This window comes from Neoarius graeffei, chromosome 3 (assembly GCF_027579695.1).
Source record: "Neoarius graeffei isolate fNeoGra1 chromosome 3, fNeoGra1.pri, whole genome shotgun sequence".
Lineage (NCBI taxonomy): Eukaryota > Metazoa > Chordata > Actinopteri > Siluriformes > Ariidae > Neoarius > Neoarius graeffei.
The window spans coordinates 447,390-469,207 of record NC_083571.1 but is presented as its reverse complement, the minus strand read 5'-3'; the positions used below and the strand labels follow the sequence as shown (position 1 = coordinate 469,207).

At 44.0% G+C, this 21,818-nt stretch overlaps 1 protein-coding gene across 1 annotated transcript in view; it reads left to right on the top strand.

Moving 5' to 3' along the window:
• Positions 1 to 20,980, top strand: part of cep170bb (centrosomal protein 170Bb) — a 63,607-nt gene extending 42,627 nt beyond the window's left edge. The window contains exons 8-18 of the mRNA XM_060915741.1: positions 811 to 1,892; positions 2,010 to 2,174; positions 3,966 to 4,083; positions 5,746 to 7,365; positions 7,570 to 7,780; positions 7,960 to 8,119; positions 8,646 to 8,762; positions 8,851 to 8,939; positions 10,486 to 10,579; positions 20,716 to 20,767; positions 20,873 to 20,980. Of these exons, the coding sequence (XP_060771724.1) occupies positions 811 to 1,892; positions 2,010 to 2,174; positions 3,966 to 4,083; positions 5,746 to 7,365; positions 7,570 to 7,780; positions 7,960 to 8,119; positions 8,646 to 8,762; positions 8,851 to 8,939; positions 10,486 to 10,579; positions 20,716 to 20,767; positions 20,873 to 20,979 (3,815 nt within the window). The 3' untranslated portion in view covers position 20,980. The remainder of the gene's footprint in view (positions 1 to 810; positions 1,893 to 2,009; positions 2,175 to 3,965; positions 4,084 to 5,745; positions 7,366 to 7,569; positions 7,781 to 7,959; positions 8,120 to 8,645; positions 8,763 to 8,850; positions 8,940 to 10,485; positions 10,580 to 20,715; positions 20,768 to 20,872) is intronic.
• Positions 20,981 to 21,818: the final 838 nt, after the last annotated feature.

Below are 21,818 nucleotides of genomic sequence, written 5' to 3'. Positions count from 1 at the left end.
TTGCTGGTAGTAGATCATCCAGCAGTAACTTCTACATTTAGTGAGGTGTGCACGGCCTTCTTGCTTTTCTCACTCTCCCCGTCTCAGTTGCGACAGCAGAGCGCTCTTTCTCCAAATTAAAATTGATAAAAAATTATCTCAGGAGCGCAATGGGTCAAAAGAGACTCTGTGGATTGGCCATTTTATCGATTGAGAATGAGCGAGCAAGAGCGCTTAACGGCCCTCAAATAGTTGACGACTTTGCGGAGCACAAGGCGCGTCGAATGCCTTTTTAATGACGAACGCAGGTTTCCGTGTCGGCTTTGTAGTTGAAGACGTGCTTACACAATGAGGGTGTATCATTCATGATTGCGGGATTTTTTTGTTGTTGTTGTTTAGTGGAACATAATAAAAAATGAATGGAAAATACAGGCTAGGTAGACCTATAAAAAAATAATAATAATAATAATAAAAAAAAAACCTTTGAGCAAGTTCTGTTCTAATATAGCCTGATTATGTGCTGCAGGCCTTCTGTTTGTTTGCAATTTCGCCATGGCTAGGTCCAAAGGCTACATTCTTAAAAACTGCTTTTTGTTAGATAGAGCCTGAGTAGGCCTATATGCCGCAAGCCTTCTAATTTGTTTGTTTGCAATTTCGCCATGGAGGGGGCCCTGATTGGTGTTTTGCCCCGGGGCCTTGTGTGCAGTTGTTCCGCCACTGATCAATATTGTTTATATTAATCATCTAAGATGATAATAAAATGTCGTTTTAATTATTTTTAAGTGGATGTATATAACGTGTGTGTGTGTGTTGGTTATACATATCGTGTAGGCCACCATCATGAAGATGGCACTCAGAGTGATTCTGAAGATCCTGTAATAAAAGGAAAGAGGAGTAAATCTCATCATCCAGTCCAATCAGAGGAATCAAATGTGGCAGAAATATTGGAACCATCTGATTCTTACAAAACTCAATCACCACATAAAAATATTCATGACTTCTCCAATGTTCCTGAAGGAACTGCAGTAGAAGAGCCTTCACCTTCAACTCAAAGCCAGATGAAATGTGGGCATCAGGAACCTCTGAGCCAGCAGGCCTTTATTATTGAATTTTTTGATGATAATCCACGTAAGAAACGTTCCCAGTCTTTTACCCACAACTCCGTGCATGGTGATAATTATTCAGCTCTCAAAGCGAAATTGGAGCGGCGTAAAGGAGCTGAAAGGCCTGCATCTGTTCATGGAAATATTCCAACTACACAACAGGTCACGGTCCCTCTAAAGGGTTTAAGTCATGGCATTCATCAGAGATCGAGCTCACTAAAGAGGGAGAAAACAGAGGACGGGATGAGCAAGGGTGGCACGTCCCCTTCGTCTTCGGGCACTTCCTGTTCCATCACTTCCTCATCCTCTCGCTCTTCTCCAGCAATCACCATCAAACCTTTTGGCAGCATTGGAAAGAAGTCCAAACTTGCTCAAGAGTTTGTTAAGGAGTTTCTTAATGACACCTCACCACCGATGTCGGCGCCACCAGTGATGATGTCACCATCACACACCCATCTTCCGTCTCCGGAGGACACACGTGTATATGCCTCATCCTCCATGTCTTATCCGGCCTCTCCATCCCAGACACACACACACAGTCTGCCCCAAACGCTTCTTCCTATTTCTTCTCCAATTTCTGTCCCCACTCTCCCTCCATCTGTGGGTTCAGAGTCCAGTGTTTCACCGTTACCTCAATTTTCTCCTCTATTGGGCACTGGGGCAGATTCTAAAGCCCTTAGAACACACCCTACAGGCCCAGGGGCAGTTCATATGGAGGAGGAGGACAGTTTGAGTGATGCTGGAACTTACACAATTGAGACCGAGTCTCAGGATAAAGAAGTAGAAGCAGCTCGCAGTATGATCGATCAGGTAAAAATCAGAAACATATGCAGTCACGCACAAAGGTACACCACAAAGATTTTTTTTAATGAGTCATTGAAAACTTTTCCACATAATGAATAAAATCAAATTCTGCCTGTTTTACAGGTGTTTGGAGTGCTGGATGCTCCAGAATACAGTGGAGTTTACAGACCGGTCATCAATGAGCAAGATCTCGTAAACCAAACCCAAGCTGAAATCATGCACACATCAGCAGAAGATCTGAATGATCTTAATTCCAGCATCAGTGGAGATCCAGAAAGCTTTCTGCAGGTATTTTGTGCATAAGAATGCTTATTATTGAGTATTTATCGTTCAAAGCGTCAGGGTGTATTCAGGGTAGAGATGAATACACACTGACGTACGCTGTCTCCTGATTGGGCACAACTGAAAAAAGACACTGGCTCCATATAAAACCTGCGATATGACCACTGACCCTGACGCACCCTGGCACACGAAGGGTGGAGTTTGTCTAAAACAGAATGTTGTTTCAGTACATGATAAGGAACAGTATCAAGTCCAGTGTACAGTGTGATATAACCACAATGTCATGCTGAAATTTAGGTTTTGGCTCTAAATGTGTGATTGTTAAATCAGGGGGCTTTTTTATTTTCCTTCTAATTAATTTTGTTTTCAGTGGAGCGACATTCTCTCAGGTGCAGCGGAACCCTAAGCCTTCAGTCTCTTGATGAAGTTCTGTGGGGTCTGATGGTGATCCAGTCAAAGCTGATAACTCTGGGAGACTATTGATAAAACTTTGTGCAGTAGTTGATGTGAATGTACACTTGATGCGATACGGTACCAGTCAAAAGTTTGTACACCCCTACTCTACTCATTGATAGGTGTGTCTGTATTTGGACCATTCTGTACATTGTAGAACAAAACTGAAGACATCAAAACAATGAAATAACATCTGGAACATATATGGAATTATGTGGGAAACAAAAAAAATCTGTTTGATATTTTAGATTCTGGGCGGCACGGTGGTGTAGTGGTTAGCGCTGTCGCCTCACAGCAAGAAGGTCCGGGTTCGAGCCCCGTGGCCGGCGAGGGCCTTTCTGTGTGGAGTTTGCATGTTCTCCCCGTGTCCGCGTGGGTTTCCTCCGGGTGCTCCGGTTTCCCCCACAGTCCAAAGACATGCAGGTTAGGTTAACTGGTGACTCTAAATTGAGCGTAGGTGTGAATGCGAGTGTGAATGGTTGTCTGTGTCTATGTGTCAGCCCTGTGATGACCTGGCGACTTGTCCAGGGTGAACCCCGCCTTTCGCCCGTAGTCAGCTGGGATAGGCTCCAGCTCGCCTGCGACCCTGTAGAACAGGATAAAGCGGCTACAGATAATGAGATGAGATGAGATTTTAGATTCTTCAGCGTATCCAGTGTTTCCCTTGATGACACTTTGCACACTATTGTCATTATCTTAACCAGCTTCATGAGGGTGCCACCTGGAATACTTTTCAATTAACAGGTGTGTCTCATCAAAAGTTAATTAGTGAACGAGTTTCTTACCTTCTGAAAGTGTTTGAGATCATATAGTAAATAATAACAATACAAATAATAAAATAGCCCTATTCAACACCACAACTGTAGTAATCCATATTATATAAAGAACTGAACAACTAAGTAAAGAGAAACGGCATCCATCATTACTTTAAGACAGGAAGTGACTTTTAATTCATAAACATAAAGAAGGAAAATGAATTAGAAGGGGTGTCCAAACTTTTGACTGGTTCTGTATGTTACGACTAAGACACGTTTTAAATGGGCTTCTGAGAGAACTTCAGACTGGATTAGTGGGATGATATTTTCTGTGTTTGATTGTAATGTTAGTACTCAGTTAAGTGTGTGTCCACTCTCATGAGTGGGTTACGTTATGTTCTGATTAACTCCTACTGAATCTCAAGTCTGAATGTGAAGTCTTTCCTTGTTTCTGTCTGATTATTTTCAGGTTTAAAGGCAAGTGTTTATGTTTAAATCTGTAAAATGTTTCAATCCCTTGTTCATGAACCCTGTTTACAAATGGTTCGTTCCAGATTGTTGTGATGTAAATGTTCTTTATGAAATTCAGGGACATTCTGACCTGAGTGGACCGAAGTGGGTGTCTCGGTGGGCGAGTTTAGCAGATACTTACAGTGACCCTGTGGCACCTTTAGGAAGTCCACCACAGGGACCTGTTTCACACAGAGGTGAAGTGTTTAACCCTCCTATAGTGTTCACTGCTTAGTGTTCATTATTTCCTTTGTCCTCAGGGATCTCTTTAAATTAATGTTGTATAACATTATTATAGAGACTTAAAGCTGTACGGCCTTTCGATTTCATAAAATCAGTGAAATTTAGTTCGCTCTGAAATGTGGTGATTGTGATATCTGTTTATTTCTGTAATATCTCACAAAATATCAGGCCATTCTGTGGCTGGGAAGTTATTTAACTTGAGGGGATTAAAGCAAATAATGTGCATGAAATCGCTCGCTTGGCGCAGTCAAGCAGACAGAGGAAGTCCGTGTGCGCATGTGCAGGTTTACCTTCTTCTTCTTCTGGGTTTTACGGCAGCTGGCATCCACAGTGTTGCATTACTGCCATCTACAGGTTTCCCTTTGAGCGTGCACTGACAGTTCCATCATTCTGTCGCTAAATGAACAGCTGATCACACCGAGGTGCTCGCTGAGCGCCCATATTTATTAGTTTGGTCCTGCGTTTCCTTTCCTTCGTATATAACATAACGTCTTTTCTTCTCGCTTTCTTTCCGTTACTGTAGTCACTCTTTCACGTTTCATTCGCACACTCACGTCCTCCATTTTTTTCTCCTGTTTCAAATTTATATCCCACAATGCCTTGCGTGAACGGGGAAAGACCACCACGTGATGCATGACGTAGTATCTTGAATTGGGTTCATGGTGAAGCAGGAAAAAATAGCGGAGAATTTAGGGCCCCGTGGCTCGAAACTCATTAATTGTTCTATTAAAAAAAAAAACTAATAAAATTGGAAATCTGTTATTCGAATTCAGTAGCTTTCGGTCACTAAATAAAATTAATTGGGTGTCGGGGAAAATTCTTTTTATGACCTACACTTGAAAAATCTGAAAGGCAGGACAGCTTTAAACCTTACATTAGAGTTGTATGTAACGATTCACCCAATTCACCATTTGATTTGATTCACGATATTTTTGAAAATCATTAAATGAAAATTTTATTACCAAAAAAATGCAATGTTTATTTTCCTATTCTTTATCAACTTAAATATTCCTTTTGTTCAATTTAAAAAAACGCTTTGTTTAATTTCCTTAATAACCAATAATAATTATTTTCCCACATTTGTAAAATTTGGAGTAAAATTTAATTGTCTATTAACTAAAATATTACTTTTATTAAAAATGAAAAAATTTAATAATGAATCATCCTTTTCTTCATAAACTTTCTGAACATTTGTTCTGCCTCCATTTGCTTCTCTTTTCTTTCTCTTTCAGCAGTCTGTAAATAAGAGAGGGCTCTGATTTCTTGTTAAATCTATTTGTACCCGATCACACAGCAGCACTTTCACATTTTACACCTGTGTTTTATTGTGTTTTTGTGGCATTAGAGCTGTGTTACTTCCTCCTACACTGAAGTCACATGTATTCCCGATATCGAATGTTATTGCACCATCTGCTGTACAAACGGCACAATTACAGCGAGGAAAAAGCCTGATAATAATTACAGTTGATTTTTATTTCATCTATTCGAATCATCATAAAGTTGTGTTGTGATTTATCGTCACACAATATATTATTACATCCCTAATAAGGTGAACGGGATAACCATTTCATCTTTAATTATCATGGAATCTCATCATGCCAATCTCATCTTTGCAGATGTCAAAGCAGTGCTGAGCCAAAGTGTGGCTCATTCAGAATCAGAGTGCACTCAAAGCTCCAAAACCAGACGCCTTCTTCCTCAGGTTCCTTCTGCAGCAGAAAAGCAGGAGAGTAACACTCCCTGTATCCTGATCCGGACTGAGCCGAGCGTGGACTATGAGCCATCTGAAAATGTTCCGAGAACATCACAGCCAGATTCCACTCAGAGGTTAAAGGTTCAGGAAGATGTGGATCATGATAGCCTGAGTGACACCAGTCGTTCTGATGATAGCTCAGTCCTGGACAGGAGCTCAAAGAGTCAAGAGCAATACAGAATGACAGCTTCATTAATATCTGAAAACATGCAGCCAAAAGCTACTTCTTTCTACATCGGCTCTGAGGAGGGCTCCTACAGATCAGATGCTTCCCGGAGTCCGGTTCTTTCTCAAACTGAGCGGGCTCCTTCTCCCAAGATGCCTCCAACTACTGTCCTGATACGACACTTGAGTAGCCACGACTCCAAGCGATCCGTGAAGCCAAACTCATCTGCACCAAATCTCCAAACCCATAACAAAGATTCTGTTCCTACCAAAGAACCTCCATCATCCTCTTTCGTTCGCCAGGAGAGCTTCACCAAAGATCGACCAAGTGACAATATCCAGCTTAAAAGGTTGCCTCACATCTCTAGTCATCCCACTTTACAGGATTTAGGCACCCTAGGAAGTGAACAAGAAGCTTTATCAAAGGAAAACAAGCAGTCCACATCCTCTCAAAGACACAAAAAGGGAAGTTCTCCTGAACAAGCTGAAGATTCTCTTTCTGGTGAGTCAGATGTCGACACTGCTAGCACTGTGAGCTTAGTGAGCAGTAAAAATGGGCCTGTTAGCACAGTTAAGAAACATGCATCTTCTAGTGCACTTTGTACGGACAAATCCTTCTTGGGTTTGTCTTCTCACGAGAAAAAGAGACAGCCAACAGCTCGAGAGCGACTTTCAGAAAAACGTCGCAATCATGCAATTACGGAAAACAGCGCAGCTAAATCTGAATCTGCGCATCGTCTCCATTTACGCCGCAGCACCGGAAACAGCGGCTCATTAGATTTTTCAGACAATCAGCAGATTCACAGCCAAACTGAAACCGCCTCTTCTGATCAAGAATCAACGTCACGACCTTCTAGTCGCAAGAAACTCTCAGTGTCCCTGCAAAAGCAAGAGTCAAACAAATCCAATAAAGCGGCTCATCAGGCTCTCACTCGGTCCAACAGTCTCTCGGCTCCCAGACCAACGCGTGCCTCCATGCTGCGCCGCGCTCGGCTTGGAGAAACATCTGATAATGAAGGCGTGGAAACGGATCGTGCATCTCAGGGTTCGGAACACACAAAACCCTCTGGAGACACCAAAAAGCTCTCAAGATTGGACATTTTAGCAATGCCACGCAAACGCACAGGATCTTTCACCACTCCTAGTGATAATGAATCACTGAGCAAACAAACACACAGCCGTTCTGCTGCTACTAATGCTAACGGGCGGAGAATGTCCACGAGTGAAACAAAACCAGCCAATAAAATTTCTCCAACAGCAGAGAAACATTCGTCCAGTCGCACACGCACCAGTCAGTCGAAACACACCGGCACAAGCAGTGAGTATGACACTAACACGTCCTGTGGGTCATAAACCTGAGGACACATCAACAGTTGTGTTTATTTTTCTGTTATCAAACACTCAGTCCATCATTTACCTCAAAAGTAATTGTATAATATTAGTGTAAACAATTAAAAAAACTATATATTTTTTTATTTACTAGATTTTCATCTCAGCGACCTGCTGCTTTGTTCCTCTGCAGGTTCTCATCAGAAACAGAAAGGCTCCGATTATTCCTCCACATCAGAGGAAGAGCGTGACGTCAGCTCTAAAACTAAACACTCTCACACTTCAACCTCGACTCAGACACAAACTCCGCAGAGACTCGTTCCCACTCGGCTGGACATTGAGGACGATGAAGCACAAAACGAGCACTACCAGAACTGGACCAATCACAGTGCGGAGATCGCCAGGTCAGATGAATAATTCATGAATGATTTAATATGTGAACTCCAAACGCTGATTAACAGCAGCTCTCTGCTCTGTTCACGAACACAGTGCATGATTCTGTGTGTGTGTGTGTGTGTGTGTGTGTGTGTGTGTGTGTGTGTGTGTGTGTGTGCGTGTGTGTGCGTGTGTGTGTGTTGTACAGGCTGAGTCAGGACTTGGCTAAAGATCTCGCTATTCTTGCACGTGAAATCCATGATGTAGCTGGAGACGCCGACACACACACACCTGCGGCAACAGGGTACAACACTCCACCAGGCTCAGTCCCACAAACACCTGCGTCCACGATCTCCGCCCGAGAGGAGGTGGGACCAGTGCTATGAAAAATACTTTCAAATAACAGGGCATGACATGGAGTGGATATAGAACTGAACTTTTACAGTTTAATGTCTCTGGTTATTGTACTTAATAAATATTATTTTGTAATTAATAGTTTCTTCTTTCATCTTCTCTTGCCTCGTCTACTATAATGTTCTTCTACAGAACACTGGAGCTGGAGTGCTCACAAATAGCATGACGTTTGCTCAAATAACCCTTTAACATCAATTAAAATAGTTTTAAACCCAGTTTATTGGGTTAGAAAGCTCGTCATGCATGTAGCTCTTTATCCATCACTAAATGTCTGTGTTCCAAATCAAGCTGTAGAATAATTAGTTACTGCCATACTGAACACTATGGGGCGTGTCTGACACTATGGGGCGTGTTTGACACTATGGGGAGTGTCTGAGACTCTTGATCTGCAGCTTATTTTACAGTACTGACTGTTTTTATTTCCCACACGTCGCAGTTCTAACTGTACACTGATTACCGTACATTTAATTTCTGCTGCAGTTGGTGCATCACATCCCAGATGCCAGTTTGAGTTATCAAAAAGTTCCTGCAGGTTCCCCGAGTCCAGTGGATCAGGACAGTGACGGATCCAAACGACGTCCTTGGAACAGAGAAGAGGTTTTTATAACCAACATCTAAATTAGTAAAATTTATAGAAATGTGTTTTAACATTGATTGATTGATTAAATGAGAGTTTTGGCTGCAGGTGATTTTGGACAATCTGATGCTGAACCCCGTGTCACAGCTCTCACAGGCCATCAGAGAGAACACAGAACAACTCACCGAGAAAATGAAGTGAGACCTCACGCATTCTTTACCTCGCGCCCTCTTTACATTACACATACTCTTTACCTCACACACTCTTTACATTACATGTACTCTTTACCTTACACACAGTTTACCTTGCATGCTCTTTACCTCACACACTTTTTACATTACACATGCTCTTTACTTCGTGTACTCTTTACCTCACATACTCTTTACATTATATGTACTCTTTACCTCATCTTTACCTCACACAGTTTACCTTGCACGCTCTTTACCTCAAACACTCTTTACATTACATGTACTCTTTACCTCCTGTACTCTTTACCTCATACTCTTTATCTCACGCAGTTTACTTTGGATGCTCTTTACCTTGCGCTCTCTTTACCTCATGCACTCTTTACACATACTCTTTACCTAATGTACTCTTCACCTCATACTCTTTACCTCATGCACAGTTTATCTCACATGCTCTTTAACTTGCACACTCTTTACATTACACATACTCTTTACCTCAGACACACTTTAATCTTGTAATGGAAAATTTTAAGTGTTTAAGAAGATTTTAAATGTCTAAGTTTAAATGTTTAATTTCAACCACCTAAGCAGAAAATTTTTGTCCTTGAGTGTGTGTGTGTGTGTGTGTGTGTGTGTGTACGTGATGAGACTGGTTGCATTAATTCGGTATCTATTAGATATTGTTTGCACGCACTCGCCCAGCTTCAAGGTTTTCACATATTCAGGTGATAAAGCAAGCACAAAAGGGATGAGATGTGATCTTCACTGAAGAAACATGATCTCTTTTCGAGTGAGAGCCCGAGCTTTCAAGAGTGAATGAAACCTATTTCTTCTGTTGCTTCAGGTTCTGGGTTTCAGCGTGTTTAATTATTTTATCCACCACAGTCTGACTCTGTTTGCATCACATGCTTTAGATCTTTAGATCTTGAAATTATCAACGGGGGGAAGCTATGGCCTGAAGGTTAGAGAAGCAGCCTTGGGCCCAAAGGGTTGCTAGTTCGATTCCTGGGATTGGCAGGAAAAAGATGAGGACTGTTGAGTGAATGAACAGCTCTTTCCCCTCCCTCTGTATTAGGGTTGAATTGCCCTTGAGCGAGGCACCGAACCCCCAACTGCTCCCCGGGCACTATAGCATAGCTGCCCACTGCTCTGGGTGTGTGTGTGTGTGTGCACGTGTGTGTGTGTGTGTGCGCTCACTGCTTCAGATGGGTTAAATGCAGAGAGGAATGTCACTGTGCTTGAGTGTACATGTGCTATATACAGGCTTCTTAAATTTACATAACATAAAATCTTTGCACCACATACATTTTTTTTTTACATTTTACAACACACTTGTTACATCACACTCCTTAAACTGCACATTTTCTGTCACACACTTAATATCATATAGTTAAATCTCCCAGGCTGTGTCTCCTGGGAGTGCTTTATTGTGTCTCAGTGAGATGATGGAGTCAGAGAGTTTTGTCTGTTCTCAGATTATGGAGCTCAATGGTGTGTGTGTGTGTGTGTGTGTGTGTGTGTGTGTGTGTGTGTGTCTGTGTGTGTGCGTTTATTGCAGATCTTTATTCCACAATACCACAGAAGTTTGGGAGGAGATTGAAGCCAAAATAAATGCTGAAGATGAAGTTCCTATAATTAAAACTTCTAACAAAGTAAGAACGTTACTTATCACTGAAACATTTACATCATTTCTGTATCATCATAATGAAGTTTATTTTAGATCGTACTTGACTTAATCATGATTATTGTTTTCTTGATTTTTGGTTTAAACAATGGTTTAAAAGGAAATACTACTACTACTAATAATAATAATAATAGCTGGAAAATAATCGTTTAATACACATAGAAGAAAATAATACTGTAGTATCCGACCAGGTGGGTGGAGCACAGAAGCACGGCAGGCCAGAACTGAGTTCTCAAAAACTCTTTTTATTTTTAGCTTTTCAGCTTGTCTTTCACACTCTCCCAGCCACACACACACACAAGTGTTCTGGTTGGGGAGAGAGCTCCCTTTCTGTGCTCTCTCTCTCATTTTAAAGGGCGCGGTCACTGGGGAAGACACACAAACACAGGTTAATTCCCATCAGGTGCAATGATTCCACCACTTACCTTCCCTGACTCCGCCCTCCATTCACAGACTGACGCTTGGCCACGCCCCCGCTGCCACATACCCCCACCGCCCAATTCAGGCCGGGCAGCTGTCCGGCCTGCAGCCGACTCCCCCCCGACGGGAGAGGAAATCCGCTACGACCATCTGCACCCCCGACCTGTGGACCACCTCGAACTTAAACGCCTGGAGTGCCAGATACCAACAGGTGATCCGCACGTTGGCATCCTTCATGCAGTGGAGCCACTGCAGGGGCGCGTGGTCCAAACAGAGGGTGAAAGGGTGCCCCAGCAGGTAGTAGCGGAGGGCAAGGACTGCCCACTTGATGGCGAGGCACTCCTTTTCGATTGTGCTGTACCTGCCCTCACACACCGACAGCTTCCAGCTGATGTACAGCACTGGACGTTCCTCCCCCTCCACCTCCTGGGACAGAACAGACCCCAGCCCTCTGTCCGACGCATCCGTCTGCAAAATAAAGGGGAGAGAAAAGTCAGAGGAGTGTAACAGTGGCCTCCCCACACAGTGCAGCCTTTACCTCCGAGAAAGCCCGCTGGCATTGCTTCGTCCACTGGACCGAATCTGGTGCTCCCTTTTTAGTGAGATTAGTCAGCGGGCTGGTGATGTCCGAATAATTAGGTATAAACCTACGATAGTAGCCAGCCAGCCCCAGGAACTGTCTCACCCCCTTTTTGGTCTTGAGCCTTGGGCAGGCCGCAATTGCTGCTGTCTTATTAATTTGGGGACGCACCTGCCCATTGCCCAAGTGGAAACCCAGATACCGTACTTCCACCTGCCCAATCGCACACTTCTTCAGGTTGGCTGTGAGACCCGCTCGCCTCAGCCACCTAAGGACGGCCCTTAGGTGCTCTAAGTGCCACGGCCAGTCATTACTGTAAATAATAATGTCATCCAAGTAGGTGGCCGTGTAGGTGGCGTGGGGGTGGAAGACCCTATCCATAAGCCACTGGAACATAGCGGGCACCCCAAACAGCCCAAAAGGAAGCGTGACTCACTGGTGTGGAAAAGGCCATTTTCTCTCGGGATAACGGAGTCAAGGGGATCTGCCAATATCCCTTTGTCAAATCCAGTGTCGAATAAAAACGAGCCGTGCCTAGTCCATCGAGCAACTCGTCAATCCGAGGCATTGGGTACGCATCAAATTTCAACACCGTGTTGACTTTTCTATAGTCCACACAGAACCGGACCGACCCATCTGCCTTGGGAACCAAGACCACCGGGCTGCTCCAGTCACTATGGGACTCCTCGATGATGCCCATTTCGAGCATGGCCTCGAGTTCTTCCCGAACCACCTTTTTTTTGTGTTCGGGCAGTCTGTAAGGGTGGCTGCGCACTACCACCCCCAGGGGCATCTCAGTGTGGTGTTCTATGAGGTGGGTACAGCCGGGCAGGGGCAAGAACACGTCAGAAAATTCTGGTTGCAGTGGGCGACTTCCATGAGCTGGGTCGGGGAGAGGTGGTCTCCACAGGGGACCAGAGCAGTGGGCGATGTCAATTTTCTTTTTTGAACCTCCGGCCCCAGCTCCGCCTTCTCCGGAACCACCGACACCAATGCCACGGGGACCTCCTCATTCCAAAGTTTTAGTAGATTGAGGTAGTAAATCTGTAACGCCCCACCCCGTCCATTCACCTCACCTCATAGTCGACGTCCCCGACTCGCTGTGTGACCTCAAAGGGTCCTTGCCACCTGGTGATCAATTTGGAGTTCGACATGGGCAACAACATGAGTACTTTATCTCCCGGTGTGAATTCTGTAAGGCACGTGCCCCTGTCATACAGACAGACTTGACGTTCTTGGGCCTGCCGCAAATTCTCCTGGGTTAGGTGCATGAGTGTGTGGAGTTTGGCGTGCAGGTCAATAACGTATTGAATTTCGTTTTTACTGGTTGAAGGTCCCTCCTCCCAATTTTCCCATAGCACATCCAGAATGCCATGCGGCTTACGCCCGTATAATAATTCGAATGGGGAGAACCCCGTGGAGGCTTGCAGGACCTCTCGCACTGCGAATAACAGGGGCTCAAGCCATTTATCCCGGTTGCGTGCCTCTTCGCTTACAAATTTTCTAATTATGTTTTTGAGGGTGCTATTAAACCATTCAACTAAGCCATCCATTTGTGGGTAATAAACGCTGGTGCGGATAGGCTTAATTCCCAGTAACCCATACAGTTCGCACAGTGTGCGTGACATAAACATAGTGCCTTGATCAGTCAGAATCTCTTTGGGGATTCCGACTTGGGAGATGATGCGGAAGAGTGCTTCTGCAATACTACGTGCTGAGATATTGCGAAGAGGCACTGCTTCCGGATATCGCGTTGCATAGTCCACCAGAACTAAAATAAAGCGATATCCTCATATTGACCGATCTAATGGCCCGACGAGATCCATCCCAATTCTTTCGAACGGGGTCTCGATTAATGGCAGAGGGCACAAAGGCGCTTTTGGAATGGCCGCGGGATTTACTAACTGGCATTCACGGTACACTGTACACCACCTGCAGACATCGCCGCGAATCCCTGGCCAATAGAACCAGGCCATTATTTGGGCTAGTGTCTTATTCTGCCCCAAGTGTCCAGCCATGGGATTAAAGTGAGCCACCTGGAATATAAATTCCCGGCAGCTTTTTGGGATTAAAAGCTGTGTTATTTGTTCCTTGGTCTAAGTGTCCTGCATCACTTGATATAATCTATCCTTAATAATGGAGAAATAGGGGAAGGACAGGGTGGTGTTTGGCTGGAGAGTTTGACCATTGATTACTCTCACTTGGTCAAATGCATGCCACGGAGTCTCGTCTCACGACTGCTCTAACGGGAAATCTGCGAGGGAATCCCCAAGAGAGGGAGGAGGAGCATGCTGCTCCTCACTCTGACACGGTGATGATGTATACGGCTCTGTGACAGCTGCTCCCATCAATGCCACTCTGGGACCTCCCCCCGCTGAACTACGGCAGGCCCCACTCTTCACTAAATGCGTCATTAATTCCCAAAATCCCGGCCAATCAGTCCCCAAAATTATCGAGTGGGTAAGGCGAGGATTAACCGCCGCCTTTACTCTAAATTTTTCCCCTCGAAATAGAATGTGGACCGACACTAAAGGGTAGTTGTGAACATCCCTGTGCAAACACAACACCTTCACCAATTGTGCTCTCCCCAATGCCTCGTCTTGCACCAGGCTTTGGTGGATTGAGGTCTGATTACAGCCGGAGTCCACCAAAGCCTGATATGTATCCCCTTGGATACTCACCAGTATGCGATATGCTCCGGCCTGATCGAGGGCAGTCCCTGGCGCGTTGGGGATCTGGACCACTGCACCCACCTCCATCGCCGAGCACTGATGCTGGAGGTGCCCCGGTTCCCCGAAGCGCCAACATACCGGCCCAGGCTCTCTCCCTGCACCGGTGTTCCGGAGATCACTCACCTGAGGGGGGGAAGACACAGACAAGAAAGTAGGAAACGGTAGGGCACCACGGGTGCGGCGGGCTGGCTGGGGTGGAGCCGGCCCCCGCCTCCGTGGTGGGGGAATGGGGCAAGGACAAGGAACAGAGGGAGAGAGGGGAGAAGGGGAGACACGCTGTCCTGCCGTCAGAACGGCCACCATATGGTCCTCCACCAGCTCGATGGCCTGATCCAGTGATGCCGGGTGATGGCACTGGACCCACTCCACTGTTCCTTCCGGAAGTCGGGCAACGAATTGTTCCAGCACCACCAGATCGATGATTCCTTCGGCGTCACGGTTGTCGGTCCTCAGCCACCACCGGCAGGCATCCCAGAGTTGCTGGCCAAATGCGAACGGCCGGCCAACCTCCTCCATGTGCAGTGCATGGAAGCGCTGCCATTGCTGTTCCGGGGTATGCCCCACGCGTTGGAGGACAGCCCTGTGGAGGTCCACGTAGACCAGTCGGCTGTCGGCTGACACGAGCAGGTGCCGGAACGCCTGGTGATCTTCCTGTTGCGCCAGCACCAGGACTTCAAACCATTGTTCCTGCTCCTTTCGGAGGGCGATCAGCGGCTGGTGCTGGCTCTGTTGGGCTTTGGCAAGGGCATGGACCAGGTCCTTGAAGGGGGAGGACTCCATGTGCCCATTCCCCTTCTGCACTCCGTCCCAGGTTTTGGCACCACTGTAGTATCTGACCAGGTGGGTGGAGCACAGAAGCACGGCAGGCCAGAACTGAGTTCTCAAAAACTTTTATTTTTAGCTTTTCAGCTTGTCTTTCACACTCTCCTGGCCACACACGCGCACACACACAAGTGTTCTGGTTGGGGAGAGAGAGCTCCCTTTCTCTGCTCTCTCTCTCTCCTTTTAAAGGGCGCGGTCACTGGGGAAGACACACAAACACAGGTTAATTCCCATCAGGTGCAATGATTCTCCACTTCCCTGACTCTGCCCTCCATTCACAGACTGATGCTTGGCCACGCCCCCGTTGCCACAAATACACATAGAGCAGGGCTAAAAATTAACTTCAGTGCTTGGTCTCCACTCGGGGCCAGTATCCCTGAATTCTTAGTGGCCCAGGCCAAAATAAAGTGGCCCTCAAGTTTCCTTTCATCAAACACAAAGAAATTTAAAACCATTTTTACTTGAATAACACCCCACAGTGTTTAATGTATGCCCCCAGAAATGGATTAATCAACAACATTAATTCTGTGTAATTGTTGTTTAGATATTGTACATTATTCAAACATTACACTATATTACAGTCATTTAGCTGACATTTTTATTCAAAGTGACTGACAATAAGTGCACGTAGCTGAGAGAATCCGAGAGCGACCAGTGCTGAAGTACGAGTGTAAACAAACAGCCTACAAATCCCATCCAGTATCTGGAATGATCAGGGGAGTTAAGAAGTTGAAGAAGCTTGGACAAAAACATAGACAAGGAATTATTTAAGGAAGGTATGTTTATTGTGTCCAAAGTTTGACAGCATCTGCATTAAAATGGTGAACCTGTGCTTCTCTCCTAGCTTTTGCTTCTTAAGCTGATACAAGAGACATCACGGTACAGTGAGCTGGTAGAGTTCTATTAGACTCGAGTTCGGTGCCGGTGGTTAATATGGTTATGGTTATGGTATTCAGCAGATTCTTTTGTCCAAAGCGACTTACAATATATAAACACTACATTATTAGTAAACCAATACAATAATACACTCACTCTACTCTGACAGAGCCAACCTTCCAGATGAGAGCTGCTGCACGACTGCAGGATTTATTCCTTTTTTTTTTGCTCTGGCTCGGCTCAACCTCAGCCTTTAAGCAAACAAACTCACCCTCTCTCTCTTTTACACATAACTTTGTCAATGTTATCCCTGTGTAGATAATTGTACACCACTGTGCTTTTGTCGTTCCTTCGCTCCTCACCATCAACACCCTCACTAAGAATAAAATAATTGACAATGTCAACGTAGCTGACGTCGAGACACAACTTCATGTTGTCTATCCATTCTGTGAGGGTAGACAGATGGGGCACTTTGATCGTATTATCCCCAGAGCACGTCAGAAAATTGGACCCGTGTACCCATATTTTAGTCATCTTTGATCTTACCTCAGGCGGCACGGTGGTGTAGTGGTTAGCGCTGTCGCCTCACAGCAAGAAGGTCCTGGGTTCGAGCCCCGGGGCCGGCGAGGGCCTTTCTGTGCGGGGTTTGCATGTTCTCCCCGTGTCCGCGTGGGTTTCCTCCGGGTGCTCCGGTTTCCCCCACAGTCCAAAGACATGCAGGTTAGGTTAACTGGTGACTCTAAATTGAGCGTAGGTGTGAATGTGAGTGTGAATGGTTGTCTGTGTCTATGTGTCAGCCCTGTGATGACCTGGCGACTTGTCCAGGGTGAACCCCGCCTTTCACCCGTAGTCAGCTGGGATAGGCTCCAGCTTGCCTGCGACCCTGTAGAAGGATAAAGCGGCTAGAGATAATGAGATGAGATGAGATGAGATGATCTTACCTCCCTAGCAATTAGCATTAACTACAAACATCAACACAGTGGAGTGGAAGAAAGAGCCTGGCTTCTGCTATGACACAGCAATGAATCATGGGAAAGGTCAGAGTTCAGGAAAGTTGTTTGCTGTGTCCGAATTCACTCACTCACTCACTCACTATATAGGGAATTCTATATAGAGGACTGTATCCTCCTGGGAACCAAGAAAAAAATGTGTCTCAATTTCTCTTTTGTTGTGATTTCCTTACTAGGAATTTTCCACCAACCCTCCTAGTCACATGATATATAATTGGAAAGCCTAGGATGTACTCTTTACAAGACACCAGAATTCAAGTGAATAGTTTGAAAGAGTAAGAGGGTGTGCACGTGAAACAAATGTCAACTACAGAGGACACAAGTCTCTGGGTTGGTTCTCAGGAGGAGATAGTGAGCTCACTGGTAAAATGTAAAAACACTTTGGGACACTACTCCACCGCGCCTTTATTTAAATCATTACTGTCATACAATTAAAACATGCCAAATCAGTCGGCTGGTGGGTTTCAAAATAATAAATCCATATTATACTGAGTGTATTTCCCACATTAATCAATACAAAGTGCTTTGTGTCTGCTGCATCTTTCAGTTCTTTTACATCAAGGCTGAATACTTTCTTCTTTGCCGCTGCCTTTTATTAAATCAAATTTGAGGTTTGTGATTAATTCCTCGCTCTGCACTGTAACTTTTATTCTTGTATTTTATTTGTCTTATTCTATTTTAGCTTATTTTCTATTCTCTTACTATTTTTAATTGTACTTGAATGTCCGTTTATAATGTGTTTCTTCATCCATTCGTTCACCTCAATACACTACGATATTATCACCATTTTTGCGCCACAACTCATAAATTTGTCTCGTACCTGTTGTCATAAGGAAAAACAAGCTACTGTTATACTCAATCAAAAATACTTATGAAACAGCTTTTCTTTGAGCATGACCACAATGCATGATGGGATATATTGCTTGGTTAGTGCCCATCGGTTGTACACTACCTACCTGTACTAATGGTGCATTGTGGGATACTATGAGTGCACTATATAGGGTGTAATAATTCTCACTATACATTCAGACAGCACTGCAAAATGGCGAACTCACTATATAGTCCACTGTATAGTGAGTAGTGAGTGATTTCGGACACAGCAGTGGATATTGTGGCGCGATCTGAAAATTCACGAACGGCTTTGAATTTTGCACTTTAGAACTAAACTTTTACTAGAATTCATGAACTTACAGTTGAGGAAAGGAAAGCAAAGAAAAGTACTCCAAGGAAGGAACATTTTATTTAATTTTTAATGTAATTTTTTTTCATACTTCTCAAATCATAGTTGCCCTTCAGGTGACCACACCTCAACTTTTGGTGGCCCTGGTCAGTTTTTAGTCGCCACTGGTGACCGTGTGACTGCCGAGTTTCAGCCTTGATACAGGACAGTGTGAGTTCTGGGCCTGAAGTATGTTAACACTACAAACTGCATATTTAAAGACCCACTGACACAACTTTTTACACCACGTAATATGTGTATTTATTGTTTTATTGCTGTATTGTGAAATAAAATATCCAAAACTCAACTTGAATAAAGGGTCGTCTTTGTAGAAAATCAAGAATTTCAGAGCCGATTTTGTGTTTTTTGCCCCGGCTTCTACAAGCGCCATGAGCCATTTGCCCGTTTTTGCCGCTAGGGCGAGTGACGTCACATCAGTGTATGTCGTTCTGGATTGCATGAAAACAAAACATGAAGCAGGGAAGCTATCGAGATTTTCTGCCCTCACGTCTATTAAAGATTCTGTTTAAACAGCATAATGTCTTAAACATATGGTCCTGGTCACGTCACACTATTGGTCCCACTCCAAAAAACATGTCTAAGCTCCTGTTAGATCATGTTAGATACAGTAGCTACCAGAAGTTTAGGTCATATTTATGCAGAAATATCAAAAACTCTAAAGGGTTCACAAACTTTCAAAACATGCCGGATGACATCTTATATCTATCACTCCACACATATATCATGTATATTATCCTAACTAAATTCAGGGATGCAAACAGTGCGCCTTTTGGCGAATGGCGCCTTTTTCACAGCTGAATCGCGCAGATCTGAATTTTTTTTTTGGGGGGGGGGGGGGGCGTTGGAGTGTCTGATTATAATTTCAAAGTAAATTCTGTATTAAAATTACTAAATAAGCAAATCCATTACAGTCCATGAAACAGGAAGTATAAGGATGAGGAAAAAACAGTTTAAATCGGGAAGCTGCACACATTTGCGCAGCCTGAGCGGCAGGACTGCGCAAATGTGCGCAGCTTCCCGATTTAAACTGTTTTTTCCTCATCCTTATACTTCCTGTTTCATGGACTGTAACGGATTTGCTTATTTAGTAATTTTAATACAGAATTTACTTTGAAATTATAATCAGACATTCCAACGCCCCCCCCCCCAAAAAAAAAATTCGGATCTGCGCGATTCAGCCGTGAAAAAGGCGCCATCCGCCAAAAGGCGCGCTGTTTGCATCCCTGAAATATATGAAACAAGGTATTGGCCTTTCAGTTGTTGTACATTACTGGTATTAGCTGCTTTGGCCTATTGATAAGTAATATGCAATGGTATAAGACGCATTTGTGACGTTACAACAAATTTTAAACAACATACATGTATTGAATAACAACACATAGCCACGTACCCTGGCTCGTTCTCTTTTGGCAAAGGCACCACCGGACTTTCGCTTTTTGACCGCCCCTTCGGGGGGTCTGCTGTCATCTGTTTCTCTTTTGACAGATTGATTCGGCCCGGGCCTGTCAAACAACGTCGGCACAGCTGACTCCTCCAACACCAGTGGATAAGTTGGATCAAATGTTCTTCGAGTTCTGGACGACAAAGTGAAACAGTGCTCCTCGAAATGTGCTGAACAGAGACGTGACCATTTTGTTGACTTCCAGTTCGCACGTGTTTTGGAAACGTTTCTTTCCCACTCTTTTGCTATTTCAGGGTGTTTTTTCCAAGGAAAGGAATGGAGTTTCACTCCTTCCGACGTGGTGTTAGAACACCCGTAAGCCACACATATAATCCCTTTTCGGTTAGATGCCATTTAACTTTTTCACGCAAGGAAATCACAACAAAACCACAGCTCAATATCACAAGACTTGTGAGAACTGAACCAACATAGTGACTTGTAAACAAAAACGACACACTGATGTGACGTCACTTCCGGCATCTCTGAATGAGCCCAGTTCATATCCAGGTCAATCTCCCTGCGTGAAATTTAAAATTACTTCTGATGTTTAAAACGGACAGTTAAACCAAGAATTAAAACCAGAATTTATCTTTGGAGTCATATATTGTTTGTTTACAAATTAATACGAAATGACTGTCAGTGGGTCTTTAACATAGCATTCACTTTGTCAGATTAACAACATGCAGACTCTGACATTAACGTGTGGAAAAACATTGACAGTGTTTGACTTGAAACAGGCGCAGAGGAGAGAGAGTCACCTGAAACCCACAGGACTTTAACTAAACATCGTGTTGGTGTGTGTTTTGCATTGCTGTGAATCTGATTTAATGTGACTGGGTGTGATCAGGCCATCTCATCTCTTCAGCTTTTATTCTTTCCGTTCCCTTGTTGCTTTAACCCAGCAAGTGTGTTTCACTTTAATTCCACCTGTTGAAGCTCGATGTGAGTTTTTATTTGAGTTAATATTAATTTGTGTGCTGCAGGAAATCTCATCCATTCTGCAGGAGCTGAGGAGAGTCCAGAGACAGCTGGAGGGTTAGACCCCACACCCTCACACTCATTTATTTACTGATTAGTGTTTAGAAGGGTTCAGATTTGGTTCATATGCTTTAATTGTTCTTTATTTCTGTAACTCCTCAGTGATCAACTCCATTGTGGAACCTGGAGGAGGTGTGAAGATAACAGTGCCATCTGCTGCAGGAAAAAATAAATCCGCACCTGCAAATGCTAAGCGAGGCGGTAAATAAGTCGTGTGAGGAATGTGAAGTCTGTTTTAGTCGAGTCATAGCTGCTGAAAATGCCTTTATGCTTTGTAGAACATGACTACGCTGAAATATAATGCTGTTATATTTAATATTAAATATCAACCTGCTGCTTGCTTCAGAGAGGAGATAAACTGTGTGTGTGTGTGTGTGTGTGTGTGTGTGTGTGTGTGTGAGAGAGAGAGAGCTCTATGGCTGCTGACATAAATTTACTAAATCAAAAAATTCATTAACATGGATTTTTATAGTCAAGGCATTGTTTACGTACCAACAAAAGAGAAAGGATTGATGGTGTAACCCTGTGTAAACTTGTATCCTTTAACTGGAGGACTGAGATTCAGAAACAGCTGAACAAACACACCATCGTTCAGATTTCTGTCTCGATCTGTGCAGCAAATCTTCTGTTACAGTCGACCACTTTATATAAATTGTTTATGTAAAATTTGAAAGCAGTTTTAGTGAAGATTTCTGAACTAAGACCTTCTGGATAGATTAGTGTTGTTGGGTTATGTTCAGATTTATACAGTGCCTCCAGAAAGTATTCACCCCCAGTGATTATTTCTCTTTTTGCTGTATTGCAGCATCTTATTGGAGTAGTATATTATCATGGGGGTTTTTTCTGCTCCTTTTGAAGTGACTGTTTATAGAAATAAAATTAAATAGAAATAGAATTTAGATATTCTCAGAATGGAATGATTTATTCATTCATTATCTATAGCACTTATCCATCAGGGGAGCTGGAGCCAATCCCAGCTGACTCCAGGTGAGGGGCGGGGTTCACCCTGGGCGGGTCACCAATCTATCACAGAGACACACAATCATCA